This window comes from Canis aureus, chromosome 1, assembly GCF_053574225.1.
Source record: "Canis aureus isolate CA01 chromosome 1, VMU_Caureus_v.1.0, whole genome shotgun sequence".
NCBI classification, from domain to species: Eukaryota; Metazoa; Chordata; class Mammalia; order Carnivora; family Canidae; genus Canis; species Canis aureus.
In genome coordinates this window covers 58,235,528-58,250,065 of record NC_135611.1, presented here as the reverse complement: position 1 = coordinate 58,250,065, position 14,538 = coordinate 58,235,528, and the positions used below count along the sequence as shown (strand labels likewise).

Below are 14,538 nucleotides of genomic sequence, written 5' to 3'. Positions count from 1 at the left end.
GTTTGGACAATATAAGACTCCAAAATCAGGATCCAAGGGGAAGATTTCAAGCCGGCCCACTCGGCTGGCCAGGAGGTGCTTGGCTCAAGGAACCAGTTCTCCTAGATGGTGGGAGGGCTCTGGCTTGGACAATAACAGGAGCTTGGCGGGTGAGGGGGAGCAGGGAAGGGGAGCTGAGCCCTGTGCTTCCCTGTGCTTCCGTTACCAGGGCTTTGGAGCTGTGGACTGAGAGGAAATGCAGCCTGATGACCTCAAGCAGCATTTCCACTCTGCTGCACGGAACACCATATCTTCCTACTTTAAAAAAAGAAGTCGCTTTAACAGCTACTAAAGCAGGCCCCAAGCTTGTAGAAACTATGCACACTAAAGGAGAAATATTTGTCCACCCTTCTTTATCTGTGATCCCTGAGAAGAAAACAAAGGGATGATCAGGAGTGGAAATGTGTAGTTCGTGAAAAGGGAGGATAAGAACCTTTGAAAGGAACAAAAGTTATGTAAATGATGGCGGTGTTATTTACCAGAGTGGAAATTTGGGAAAAATCTATCCACCTTAAACATCCAACAACAGGGGACTGGTTAACTAGGTGATGGTATATCCATATGAAAACACAAAGGTATTAACAACTGTGGGGATCCCTGGTTGGCAAAGTGGTTTAGCGCCTGCCTTTGGCCCAGGGCGCGATCCTGGAGACCCGGGATCGAATCCCACGTCGGGCTCCCTGTGCATGGAGCCTGCTTCTCCCTCTGCCTGTGTTTTGCCTCTCTCTCTCTCTCTCTGTGACTATCATAAATAAATTGAAAAAAAAAAAAACAAAAAAACTGTGTTTTTCAACTACTTAATAACATTGGAAGATGCCCATAGTACCATGTTAAGTGAAAAAAGATATGCTACAGGACCAAATATATGGCAGGCTACTGTTTTTTTCTCAAGTTATAGATAAATATAGTTTGATTGCATACAGTGGAATATGGTGATTATCTAGGGATACTAATTTATGGCTTGTTTTTATGTTCATATTTCTATATCTCTAATCTTTCTGAATTTTATAAATTAATATGCAAATCATTTTATATTCTGAAAAAACAAATGTCCTTTTAATGTTTATTATGTGAATAGATTATATATTTACATGTTCAAACTTCAAAAAGTATAAAAATGTCTCCCTCCTACCTCTGTTCCTCCTCTACAGGAAGCCAAATTATGTTTCCTGACCTTCTTCCAGAGATATTGCAATGATTTTATATATATATATATATATATTTATATATATATATGTACATATTTATATATATGTGTGTGTATTCAATCTTTATTCCCTTTTTTGCACAAATGGTAGAGTGCTATATAGACTGTCCGGTCTTTGCATATTTTTTAAAGTTATCTCAGAGAGTTTCCTCTACTACTAAGCACATTTATTTTTCACACCTGCAGAGTATTCCATTGTGTGGAGGTGCTATTATTTTTCCATAAAATCTTTACCTATTGTTTGAAGGGCAAATACTACTTTTTTCTACTCACAATATTGCAATGATATACCTCCTGTGGATATACCTCATTTTATACTTATGCAGCTACCTCTGGGCCATCTGACTCCAGACATTCACATGACAGAGAAAAAAGGTTTCGTTGAAGTGACTGTAATAATCAGATGGAGTCTGGTTATGCCCCTTAGGAAACCACAAAACAGTAACTGCTCTACCTGTGGGTATTTCTGCAGAGGGGATGGATTTTGTGATTGTCTCATCTTCTCTTTCAGATGAACCAACAGTATTTGGACTTGTTTTGTTTAACACCAATGAATCATTACCTGAGGCAGAGGAGATGTTGGAAAAACCACATTAGTAACAATCTGTGAAAGGGCATGATCAGAATCAAACAACTCGCTGACCTGCCCCTGGTCCCACACCTTGTGTAATCTGGCAACCAAAGAGCTCCACATTCAAGGCTATCCTCTGATGCCACGTCTGGGGGACAACCCGAATGTATCTGGCCACGATGGGAGGGATGAAATTGTTCCTCACTGGATCCCGAAAATTCGAGTTGCCCTGAAACACCTGTAGAAACAAATAACTTTTACCTGAAGAGGCTCGGAGGGAGTTCCTAAGTCTTTCCCACCCCCTCCTCCCTGCTTATATGACACCAAAGCCAGAATTCTATGTCCCTTGCGGTTCTGCAGAGATGCTTGCAAGTGAAGATATATGGCTTTGCCAACAAAGGCTAAGTTACCTCACTAGGGTGGTGCTGCAACTCTGGTTTCTGGAATCACACGGATAAAAGTATCTGGAGACCACTCTCCCGCTCAGTTCCTTCCTCCAAAGTTTCTCTTACCTTCTCTTTATTATTCGCAATTCCTTTATAGCTCCTCCACTTGGAGTTGTTGTTTTTGAACTTCATCACGAAACTCTTAACATAAAAGTTGAAATTTGACTGTGTGGATCCTGTGGTCATAATCCCTTGTAAGAAAATATTATTGATAGGTTAGTTTTTAAAAATATATACATCATGTATTACAATTCCAGGTGTCTTTTCTCTTTCTTTCTCTTTCTTTTTTTTTTTTTTTTTCTCCTCACTTGAAATCTTAAATCATTTTCCAGGCCAATTTTTCTTATTTGCATTTAGAAACCTGACCACAGATGAGTGTTTCCACACTGACAACACGCCAGCAGAAGGTTCCATCTTTGAGGTGTGGGCTTTCTAATCCATATATCCGCACTTACAATCTGCGCACAGGTTCTTCCCATGGAGACAGTGTGAAGGCTTGTTACTTTTAGAAAAGACACAGAGTCCTTGGAGGGACAGAAAGAGGCACCTCTGTAGGTCTAAAACGTAATTTCAACCACCAGTCACTTGCATTGGTGAGGCTGTACCTGTGATTTTCTTTTTCTCTCCCAAATCGGTCTCCAGCCACTCTCGCTGTTTGCGGTTCTTGCCACCATCTCCTGCTGCCCACGACAGGTCTTGGTCTTGAAGTTGGGCTTGGTCGGGGGACCAGTGAATTTGTTCTCCCATCTCACTGACCCACTGCCAAGAGGCTCTGATTTGTGTGTCAGGTTCCAAACTCAATGATCTGCTGCAACCTAAAAAAAATGAAAAATTAAAAAATTTCAAAAAGGCCGGGAGAGTATCTCTGATGTAAACACAAAATGAGAGGGGGGAAAAATAAAGTACTCCATTTCACCTAGAATTATCCAGTGGATTTATTTCCATTCTGATAGCAAATCAACTAAGTACTAGTTTTTTTTTAGTGACCCAGATTTTTTCTTTGACTCACTGGTACTGCAGCCTCTGACAATTGCTGCTTTTCTCTTTAATGGACCTCACTGAAGTCACACCCCCCTAGGAATGACATCTCTTTGTTCCCACCATAGGTTTTCCTTTCTAAACTTATAAATTCTCCCTCATTTCAGCAAAGTATAATGTGTCCTAAAGGTTTAAAATGCTGAAAGTTCTTCTCACTTGATCAGAGGGGACTCTATTGTCCGTATCCTTGAAGAGGAGGGACATCCAGGGGCACTGAAGATCAGTAAATTGTACTCAACGTCATCCTCAGGACCTGAATTTTACCATGTCCAAGACAATGTGGAGGTTAGCAAATAAAGGCCACACTCCTCTCCCTGGACAAAGAAGACACATTCATATTGTTCTCCTTGCAATATTTTACTTTAGGCTGAGAGACTATTTACACAGAACATATTTCATGTTCAATCATTTTATTCAAGAGAACCACAAATCAAACCGTCGTATTTAAAAGCTTTTCCTGTTAAAGTTTAACATAAAGGAATTTATCTTAAAATAAATGCTATTTTGAATTTTCATTCTTTTTTGGCAAAAGTTTGAGACAGCTGAGATGATAAAGAAAAAGGATTTTCTACTTCATGCCAATTGAGTTAGTGTCTTGGTATTTTTAGGTTACAGCGTACTTGGTGCTCTGGGATCGGCGGGGGGCAAAAACAAAAATACAATCCTTTAAACTAGATCATCAGAGGGGTACGGGAAAATAAACTACCACTGGGGATTAGAAAATATCAAGTTCTTAAAAAAAAAAAAAAAAGGCATGATCCTTACCATTGGAGGTAAAGAGAAATCGCTTGTCTGACAGGGAACCACTGCAATAACAAACACAGACATGAGGAGGTGAGTTGCTTACCGGGATCTCAATTTAAATGTTTGACTCTGAATTAGAGATGGCAACTATGGACAGAGGGTCCTGAACCGTGAAATCACAAAGAGCCCAGAAAAGGTCTGGACAAGAGTATAGGAACCTTCCCATTTAAAGCTTTGCTGCTGTTGCAATGTTTAGAAGTACCAGGTAGTCCCAATTCCTGGAAGGGACTTTATCTTCTTCTTTGTCCAGTCCCAAGCAGAGACTCCCGGCCCTGCCATTCCGCATAAAGGTTCCATTATAACCTCTGCACTGAATACAATGCAGGCACCAATCATTTCCTACATGAAAATGCAGACCCTCGGGGGTCATGACACTTGCCTAAATTCACAGTTCGAGGCCAAGCTGGGGTGAAGATGCAGCTCTCCTAACTTTTAAAGAAAGTTGCTGTTTCACAAAGTTTTATTAATTTATTTAGAGCCTCTACTTGACGATTTTTCCATTTTTTTTCTAACGTTCCTGCTATTACACTTGACATTTTGCCCAAATAAGCCCACCTGATACTGCAGCAACCTGGAGCACCTAAACTTGTTCCCACTGCCATGAGACGCTAAAATATTTTGTTGTTGCTGAACAAGAGAGGTTATGGAAAGAAGGATAACTGTAGTTAACCCTGGGAAGACACCACTGGGAGGGCTCTGCAACCTAAAAGCTCTCTGCCTGGCTTTTCTCCATTATCAGCTGGAATACTTTTTTTTTTTTCCATTTGACTCTATTAAAGTAACTAAATACAACCACTTAGAGAATTCTATTGGTAAATGAGCCTCCTATTTATTTATTTATTTATTGAGCCTCCTTTTTTAAAAATGGAAACACCCCAGGAGGCTGGAGCTCTGAAGCATTCACACATCAGGGTGAATGAGTTCAATCAGATTCCTGGAACTGCCAGCCTTCCCAGAGGGCTAGAGAAGTGATCAAGAATAGGCTGATGTAAACTGAAAGAAAAGCATTCCCGGCTGGTGGTTTGAGCTTCACCCTCTGTCTGAGGTCAGGCTCTCTTCCTGATTCCATTCTGGTCTCCTCCAATCAAGGAAGTGACCTGACCCGGATGAATCCCAGAAGAACCCTAGATATTTACTTTAGGGACTCCTTCTTCCTCAGCGGCAATGCTTCCTTCTGTGTTTTTTCCTGAACACCAAACAAGCATGTGTGGGAACAGAAGTTCAATGACCGCAGGCACAGTACTTCCCCAACAGCAAACCAGCACAGATAAAAACAACTGCCCCCTAAAGATTTGGGAATTGAGATGACTGGCAGAGATGTATCCGCATGTGGTTCACTCTTCTCTGCTCAGTACAAAAAGCCAAAGCAAAATCAGAGCTGGAAGGAAGAAGGGACATTGATATAATTCTGGACTTTCTATTCCCACCAAAACAAACATCAAAAATTTGTTTAAATAACTGCATGGAATGTAGAGCGAAACTCTTCCTAATTCATTAATGGTTTCGATTTCTGTATTCCTATCTTTGCATCATCATTTAATTTCAAATTCCGTTAGGTGACTTCATCTGTGTTAAGTCCAGAAGTAACTGAGAATACGTCTGCTTCTATTTAATAGTTTAAATAATTTTTTTCAAAAGGTAAAATAAAATCCTAGTAGTACAAGTTAAACTTTTTACAATCCTATTTTTCTACAAAAGAAGCACTAAGATGTATATAAACACAGGCAAGAGATTTAAAAACAAAAAACAAAAAAACAGACTTAAAACCAGAGGTCAATTCTTTGTTCCTATTTGGAGACACGGCGCTCAACAAATCTAGGCCCCAGCATGACATCTTCCTGAAATGGTCCCCTAGTATCAATACATTGAACCATAAAAAATGTAACCAAAACCAGATCCTCAAAAGTCAAGATCACGCTGATGTTTACAGCTTACTGTGCATAAGTAATCACTTTTAAAATAAATCAGGATATAATATTTATGTTCCAAAAAGTTTGAGTGAAAAAAAGTGAAAAATTTTTTTCACAAAAGTGAAAAAATACATGTACATATGCGTGTATGTATATATAGTACATGTATGCGTACATTTTTATCCATAGTACATACATGTACGTGCATATATGTATAAAATACGTGTGTATATAAAAGTGAATTTATAACACACACATAAATTTTATTTGAGTAAGGATTTAGTTCTAAAGGTAGTCTGTTACTAAGCTTTTATTTTTTATTTTTATCTTTTTAAAAAGATCTTATCTATTTACTCATGAAAGGCAGAGAGAGAGAGGCAGAGACATAGGCAGAGGAAGAAGCAGGCTCCCTGCAGGGAGCCCGATGGGGACCCGATCCCATGAGCCGGGATCAGAACCTGAGCCAAAGGCAGACGCTCAACCACTGAGCCACCTGGGCGCCCCTGTAACTAAGCTTTTAGATCTTAAACCTTGGCACAAACTTGGGACTGATTTGTCTTTGAATGTTCACACAGTATGAAAAGAACACTGTGGGGCCTCTCAAAGTGAGAAGTCCTATCCAGAGGGAAGCCCCATCCACAGCAGGCAAGAACACAGAGCAGTGAGCCTCCCATCAGAGTGCAGCCCGCACCCTGTGCTTAGTGGGCGACTGCCTTCCACAGATCACATGCAGCATCACTTGCGTGGCCTGTGAAAGACTCGGGCTCAAACACCCTCTCCAGGTACCCCTACCTGCAGCCCCGACTCAGAATTGCCAGTGGGAGCTTTGCCTTTTCTCCTCAGCTACCCTCCAGCCAGGGCCTGGACAAGAGCAGGGTGTGCTGCCTACTGTAACTCCTCTGGTGTCCCTCTCCGGGCCCTGACTCTGCTCCGTGTCCCCTGCCTGCCTGGTCCCCGCCTTCCACCCGGCCAAGGCCTCCTTCATGAATGTGTCCTACCCAGTTTCTCCCCCGACTGCAGCCACTGCTTCTAAGTCCCCATCCTGTGAGCTTAGGCCAACACCCCAATCCAAAAATGGGCTTTAGTCCCTAACTTTACTTGTGAGCTCATCAATTGGTTCTTGAGAATTTATGATACATTTTCCCACAGAAACAATATTACACCTTGTAGTCAGAATCCCTATTTGAACCACAATATCGCTCAACCAGCCGTAATACATTTAAATAAAAAAGTAGAAGGGGAGGGGAAAAAATTACTGTATAACTGCCTCACAGTGACATCAGCGTCACTATATTTATGCTAACCAGGGAACCTATCAACCTATCAAGAGCAGGGAAACACGATGGTGTCACAGGAGCAGGGACCAGGGCACCACGGTGGGGTGGGGGCGCAGGGGAGGGTGGTGACCCCCATACAGACTAGGGTGTGGTAGGGGTACAGGCCCTGGGCTACGTTTTCCTACTTCTGGATCCTGAAATGCCAGTCGCCTCTGTCTTGTGCAGTATTCCTGAGACTAAGACTACGTGACAACCTGTCCAAAAAACACAGGGCCATGGTGGCAGGGAGACATTTTGGGGCCTGATAGGGAAGGGGCTAGAGATAAACACAGCAGCTTCAGGATCATCTTTCTCTCCCACGGCACCCACCCAGGCAAGCCTCCCCCTGGCCCACGCCAAGCTGCCTGTTTCTATGAGCGGACACCTGGACCACAAGGCAGGTTTATATTTAGTCCTAACAGCTCTTGTTTTCCAACCCAGAAGCTGAGGAAACCTAAATGCATTAAAAGCCCAGGTTGAAATGTTTAAAACATGTGAACAATTGACATACTTTTTTTTTTCTCAGGAAGCTAAAAGAGCAGAGGGTGACAGCAATCAGAGGGATGAAGGTTAACAAAAGCCCCCCGTTTTCCCTCCCCCACTTCCCAAGTATTATCCATCACCAGGAGCTCCTGGGAAGCTTGGTCGTTCTATGGAGGCCTACTTGACTGCCCGGTCTCCTTCAATATCTCTGGTAATATTGGAGAGAACCAATAATTTACTAAAACTGGAAGAACTGAAAAGGGATAGCCTTTATTCTCTCCCCATAACGCACCTAGGGTAGAAGCACTGCGTTGCCCTAGAGCTTCCAACGTGTGCTACTTAACGTACTTGTCAGCAGAACCAGTGAGCTGCTTTGTTGCTGCGCTGCTCTTGCCCACAGTCACCATAAATGCTGCTCTAGGCCCTCACGTACATTCTTCCCAGGCGACAAACCCTTGGTATCAGATGCCCACTGTCCCTTCAAAATTGTGAGCTTATAATTTATGCCTTCGGGGCGACCTTCCACTCAGAACAAAAGACAAGGTACTCACTCTCTTGAGAGCACGCCGTTGGCCAGGATTCCTTCATATCGACTTATCCCTTTGCGCTGAAGCACGCTGATCTGACCACCCAACTCGTCTGCAATTATTCCTGCGTGGATGGCGGCTTTGCACAATAAAGAGGTCTGAAATACAGCAACAGCATCATTCACAGCTACTCAAGAACACATTTAAAATATGCTGGGAGGGGGCACCTGGGTGGCCTAGTGGTTCAGCGCCTGCCTTCAGCTCAGGTCGATCCCGGGGTCCTGGGATTGAGTCCTGCATCAGGCTTCCCGCAGGGAGCCTGCTTCTCCCTCTGCCTCTCTCACTGTATCTCTCATGAATCAATAAATATTTTTTTTTAATTAAAAGAAAAAAAAAAGAACTGACCAACCCAAATTGCTGCCCCACAAACTCATCAGCAAATAACATGGCTCTTATTTTAAGCCACTAAATTTTGGGGCGGCTTGTTCAGCAGACATAGATAACTAATCGGTGTCTTACATTTGGTTTACCAGATACTCATTACTAAGGACCATTTGAGAAGGTGAACCTTCCATACCACAGCTTCATCTTATGATTAATTCAGAGATTGAACAAGGCACCAAAAGCAAAATAGTGATGTCAGCCATGGAACATTACATGGAACAACAACAAAAAAACTTCACAAAGGTCTTAGAGCTATGAGGATGAGCAACCCAGGACCCACAGCCTCCATCTCATTTCTGGAGTCTCTTCTGAAAGGGGCAGATGGCTGGCACCCGCTCAGTCCTCCATAACTGCTGCCTTGGAGTGACAAAGTGAGCAGGAGCACCTGACTGGCTGATTAGCAGGTGGCCCTGGGATTGGGATTGGCCCACTGGAAGTGCAGCTGGAAAAGGACTGAAACTTTTCCATGGGTGCCTGGGCCCCGAGGCCCCCATGGGCACAGACCTGCATGGGAGGGTGATCAGGCTGTCAGGTCAGCCCAGGACGAGGGGCTGAGAAACATTTTCTAAATAAATTTCAGCAATGCCTCACTTCTCCGTGGTGGCTAATGCTGAAATGAGAAAAGCAGCTCATGAAATTATATCTTGATAACTGGACTTGGGAATTTCTCTTCCGGTTCATGGCCATGCTGCTGCCGTACTTGCAGTGGAAAAATTCTCTTGATTTAGGTCATAAACCCTGGGGGACCACCGAGACCAACCATATTTTATAATAGTTGCGGTTACAATAAAATCGAGATCTTCTGTGATCTTTGGGTGTATATTTTCCAAACTAGATCGGATTTGGGAAAAATGAGTCAGTTTTGCAATAACGGCTATCATAGTTAAAAGAGGGCAAGAATTACTGACAGAGAAGAAATATGAAAATGCTGAAAGACAGATGCAGATACTATCCTCCTTGATTCTGGAGAAGAATTAGAAGATGAGAATAAGATAGTGATCTTTAAATAGGCAGTGTGTGGAATTTTTTTTTCTCCAGAATGTTCTTTTCTTAAATAGGTTATCACTGTTTTAGATTCTTAGGGTACAAAATGGATCTGCCAGTTGTAACAGAAAAGCCCTGAATTTAAATTTGGCAATTAGCTCATCATCCCAGTTTTGCCTCTAACTTTATCTACTTTGGATCGGGCTCCCCAATTCCTCTGTACAATGAAAAGGCTGAACTTCATGATGTCTAGTATCTTTTCTAATGGGTATCACCTTGTGATTCTAATGGGCACCCGATGTCCACACATGCTTGCCTAGCTCTCCCAGACCCCAAACAAAAACCAAATTGGTCCAGTGGTCTACTGAGCAAATAATCCCACTTTCCCTAGGATCATTATCTTCCTTATAATTTCTTCTAGGGATGGGATGGTCTTTATCCCAGGAGCCCAGCCTAGTGGAGAGCTCTTCCAGGACTTGGCATGTCCCAAGGCCTCCTTGGTTACAAAAGGACAGGTTCACAGGTCAACCAGCAATAGGAGCTAATACTAGCATCACTGGCCAACATAACATTCTCATTTTCCACAGTAACCAGTATGGAGGGACCCCAGTAGCATATACTCTTTTAATGGAATTCATTCAATTGCCGCTCATGTTTTTCCATGTAAATGAGTGCCGTAGGATACAACTCCAAGAGAATAACCACTAGATCTGGCTATTACATTATTATGATAAAAATATCAGCCCTTTCCAGGATTGTTTTCTTAAAAAATAAAAATAAAAATCCCTCTCTTATCCAACCAACTTAAATAAAATTGATGTCTACTTAAATTAGGGCTTTTTGGTATCAATTTTTAAAATTTACTCTCACTGAACTTGTAAGTTTCCTTTTGAAGAAAGGCATAATTTATACTTTTGGAAGAGAGCATAATTTATACTTTTTCTAGCTATTTTCAAGGTCAAAGCCTCACTGAAATGTAAATATAAGAAAGCCACACCATGAGCCCGTGTTAATTAGTGAACTACCTACCTTCAACTCAAACAAAATAATTTAAATGTAATTCTTCAGGAAAAGCAATGCAACAGACAGCTGAGAATCACACGTGCATGGCTCATGAAATTTCAAGTTGATGGTATTAAACATTTCTGAAGTTCACTAAGCCACAAAAGATGGCCAAACAGATCAGCACGAAGTAAGACTGCACCAACTTTCAAAGCAATTATTAAGTCATCCCAGAATCAGAGCATTTTCTTAAGTCCTCCTTTAGGAAAAGTCAACTTGTACTCGTAAAAAGTATTGACAAAGTAATTAAAGTTTAATATAAAACTAAATGCTAAAAAAAAATAAAACTAATGCATTAGGTTGCATTTAATCAAACATGAATAAAGCACATGTTTTGGGGAGCCCAGATGGCTCAGCGGTTTAGCGTTGCCTTCAGCCCAGGGCCTGATCCTGGGGACCTGGGATCGAGTCCTACATCAGGCTCCCTGCATGGAGCCTGCTTCTCCCTCTGCCTCTCTCTCTCCTCTCTGTGTATTCTCATGAATAAATAAATAAAATCTTTAAAATAATAATAATAATAATAATAATAATAATAATAATAAAGCACATGTTTTAAAATGATGGTAAAATGCTGAATTATAAAAATGCATTCCGGGACACCTGGGTGGCTCAGCGGTTGAGCATCTGCCTTTGACTCGGGGTGTGATCCTGGGGTCAGGGATCGGGTCCCACATCGGGCTCCTGCAGGGAGCCTGCTTCTTCCTCTGCCTGTGTCTCTTCTCTCTCTCCATCTCTCATGAATAAATAAATAAAACCTTTTTTAAAAATGTATTCCATATTCTATCATATGAATTGTTCCTCTGTGGCTACAGTCTTTGTAATTACCATATTGGCAACATTTTCTTTACAAAAGTAAGATGCATTCATTGCAGAAATGTTGGAAAATATGACAAAAGTCACACATACTGCCATCACCTGAAGACAGTCATGCACTATTATAACATATTTCCCTCTGGCTTTTTGTGGGTGTACATTGGGCCTGGTTTCTCCTCTTTTCCTCCTAAACCAGGAGCACACTCTCTCTGTACTGTCTTCCTTTATTTTCTAGTATTTCTTGAATATTTGGGGAGAATGGAGAATTTACTGAAACAAGTTTTTAAGTGATGTCTTCCACTTAAAGACAGATGGTACAGTCAGCAGGCTGGGGAAAAGGTGCCAAGAGAGAAACTGTTCTAGGGGCTTTTTATCTCTGGTTTCCAGGTGAGGCAGATCTCAAAGAGAAGCCCATCCTACTTATCTGGCATGATAGGCATGTACCAATGTTGATGGCTTCATTCATCAGTCAAGGAGACAGAGTCACAGAGCCTTAAGAATTCAAAAAGACTGTTAAAGTTCTCTCTAGATATGTCCTGGCCGACAGTCACTTTCTCCACCCCACAGCACCTTCCCGGACACATACGGGCCCTGTCTGACAAACTGTTGTAACATCTACACACTTCCAGGCACTAGGGCTCACGGTTTCTTGAGACATTCTAGCCCATTTTGTACTGCTCAATGATTCCTTATATGCAACTGAAACTGGCTTCCCAAATACTTTCTTCCTCTGACCCTGGTTCTACCTTTTCGAACAACTGTAGAATGAACCAATTCTTTTTCTGTAACTGTTCTTTAAGACAATATCTTTGTTTCCTGAGTCAGAGCACCTGTTTCTCCAACAGCTTCTCTAGTAACTTGTTCTACACATTCTGTGAACTTGATCTACAGGATATGTTTTGGTTTTGCAAAGATGATTCCACAAAGGACCTGCCACAACTGAATACATTTCCTAAGATGGAGGCACCATGGAGGACGGCCTCTAAGATGATGGGAGCTATGGTCTTCTTCTGCTAATAGAACACAGCAATCGTGACGGGATGCCACGCTCATGGCAACATTCTTTTTTTTTAAAGATTTTATTTATTCATTCATGAGAGGCACAGAGAGAGAGACAGAGACATAGGCAGAGGGAGAAGCAGGTGCCTTGCGTGGAGCCTGATGTCTGGGGGGAGCCTGGATCCCAGGACCCCCGGATCACCACCTGAGCCAAAGACAGACCCTCAACCACTGAGCCACCCAGGTGCCCCCCATGGTGACATTACATAAGGCTGTAACCTGTCTTACTAGGGGACTCCTTTGTTAGGAAATTCTGCCTCGGTTTTGAAGAAGCAAGCAGTGATGTCAGCAAGGCTCAAATGGCAAGGAGCTGAAGACAGCCTCTAGCCAAAATCTAAGAAGAAATTAGGGTCTTCCAGTTACTTCCATGAGTAACTGAATGCTGCCACCACCACGTGAGCTGAGAAGCAAAGGGGAGCCTCAGATGAAATGAGGCCCAAGCTGACAACTTGGATGCAGGCTTGTGAGATCCTGCAGCAGGGAACTCAGCCAAGCTATGCCCAAACTCTTGACCCACAGAACATGAGAGATACTACGTGTTGTTTTAATCAAGGGTTGGAGTCATATTGTTATGTAGCAATAGATACCTCACACACCCACAATATCAACATCTATGAAAAGGTACTAATAAGATTTCTTGGGATCCCTGGGTGGCGCAGCAGTTTAGCGCCTGCCTTTGGCCCAGGGCGCGATCCTGGAGATCGAATCCCACGTCAGGCTCCCGGTGCATGGAGCCTGCTTCTCCCTCTGCCTGTGTCTCTGCCTCTCTCTCTCACTGTGTGTCTATCATAAATAAATAAAAATTAAAAAAAAAAAAAGATTTCTTTGAAAAGATTAGTTTTCAAAATACAAATTTTCCCTCCAGTTGAAGTCATTCTGAAAGCAAATGGTAGGAAACCAGCTCGAGTCAAATAGGAAACCTGTTTACTAGCACCTACAGATCATGCACTCAGATCTACAATGTAGGAAACTGTTTACCTGTTATACTAAAAAACAGAGCTCTGTCAAGAGGAAGCAAGATAGACAACAAAGTAAGAAAAAAATGATGCTATCTCTCCTATTGCACATAATTCTTAAGTTTCTTGCATGGGATAGAAAAATAACAAATAGAAACTTTCTATTACTGGGGTAGAAACCATACTTCAACTGTTTATTTCTCCTAATTTCCTGAAGTCATTTAGAGATAGCCTGTGCCAAGTATATATCAAACTGAGGTCTTGTAAATCATTTTAAGAGTCAAACAATGTAAGCCAAATGAATATCCTATGTCAATCTTGCAAATAAAGACAATACATGAAAAAGAAAACAAAGAGCAAAATGGGAAAATGTGCTGTTTCTAGAATCAGGATGTATTAAAAGCAAAAATGAAAGCCAAGTTTGTTTTCTCCCTGCTGGAGATGAAATTATCAATCTCCTGGAACATGTATGGTTTTTTTCTATGCATAAAGACACATGTCAATAACTCTCAAGAAAGTTCCCTCACTACACAGATTTTCACATTCCCATGCCAATTCCCATATGCTATAAACTCAACTACTTTAAATAGCAATGTTAATATTCAAAAATCAGATACCATATTTCCAGAAGAGAGATCTGCAAATAGTAAGAAATGAAAGACTGAGTATCTGCAGATAGAACATCTACTTTAGACAAGTAACTTCCTGTGAATGTATTTTTCTCTGGGGACAAAGTATGCAATCAGAGTTTCATTCTGCATAAGAAAGTATGGTGCAAGGAAGCAAGAACTAGTCTATACGTGCAAGGCAGGTGGCTTCATTGGTCCCAGAGTCAATATTGTTATTCTGTGATGTGAATGTTCATGTCCTTGGCTATAT

The 14,538-nt window shown here is 41.8% G+C and overlaps 1 protein-coding gene across 2 annotated transcripts in view; it reads right to left on the bottom strand.

Moving 5' to 3' along the window:
• Positions 1–14,538, bottom strand: part of DCBLD1 (discoidin, CUB and LCCL domain containing 1) — a 99,185-nt gene that overhangs the window by 40,630 nt on the left and 44,017 nt on the right. For both annotated transcript variants that reach the window (XM_077900840.1, XM_077900848.1), the window contains exons 6-11: positions 8,366–8,499; positions 4,067–4,107; positions 2,869–3,078; positions 2,330–2,454; positions 1,908–2,055; positions 1,701–1,808 (exon numbers count right to left, since the gene is read on the bottom strand). In XM_077900840.1, coding sequence (XP_077756966.1) covers positions 1,701–1,808; positions 1,908–2,055; positions 2,330–2,454; positions 2,869–3,078; positions 4,067–4,107; positions 8,366–8,499 — 766 coding nt within the window. The remainder of the gene's footprint in view (positions 1–1,700; positions 1,809–1,907; positions 2,056–2,329; positions 2,455–2,868; positions 3,079–4,066; positions 4,108–8,365; positions 8,500–14,538) is intronic.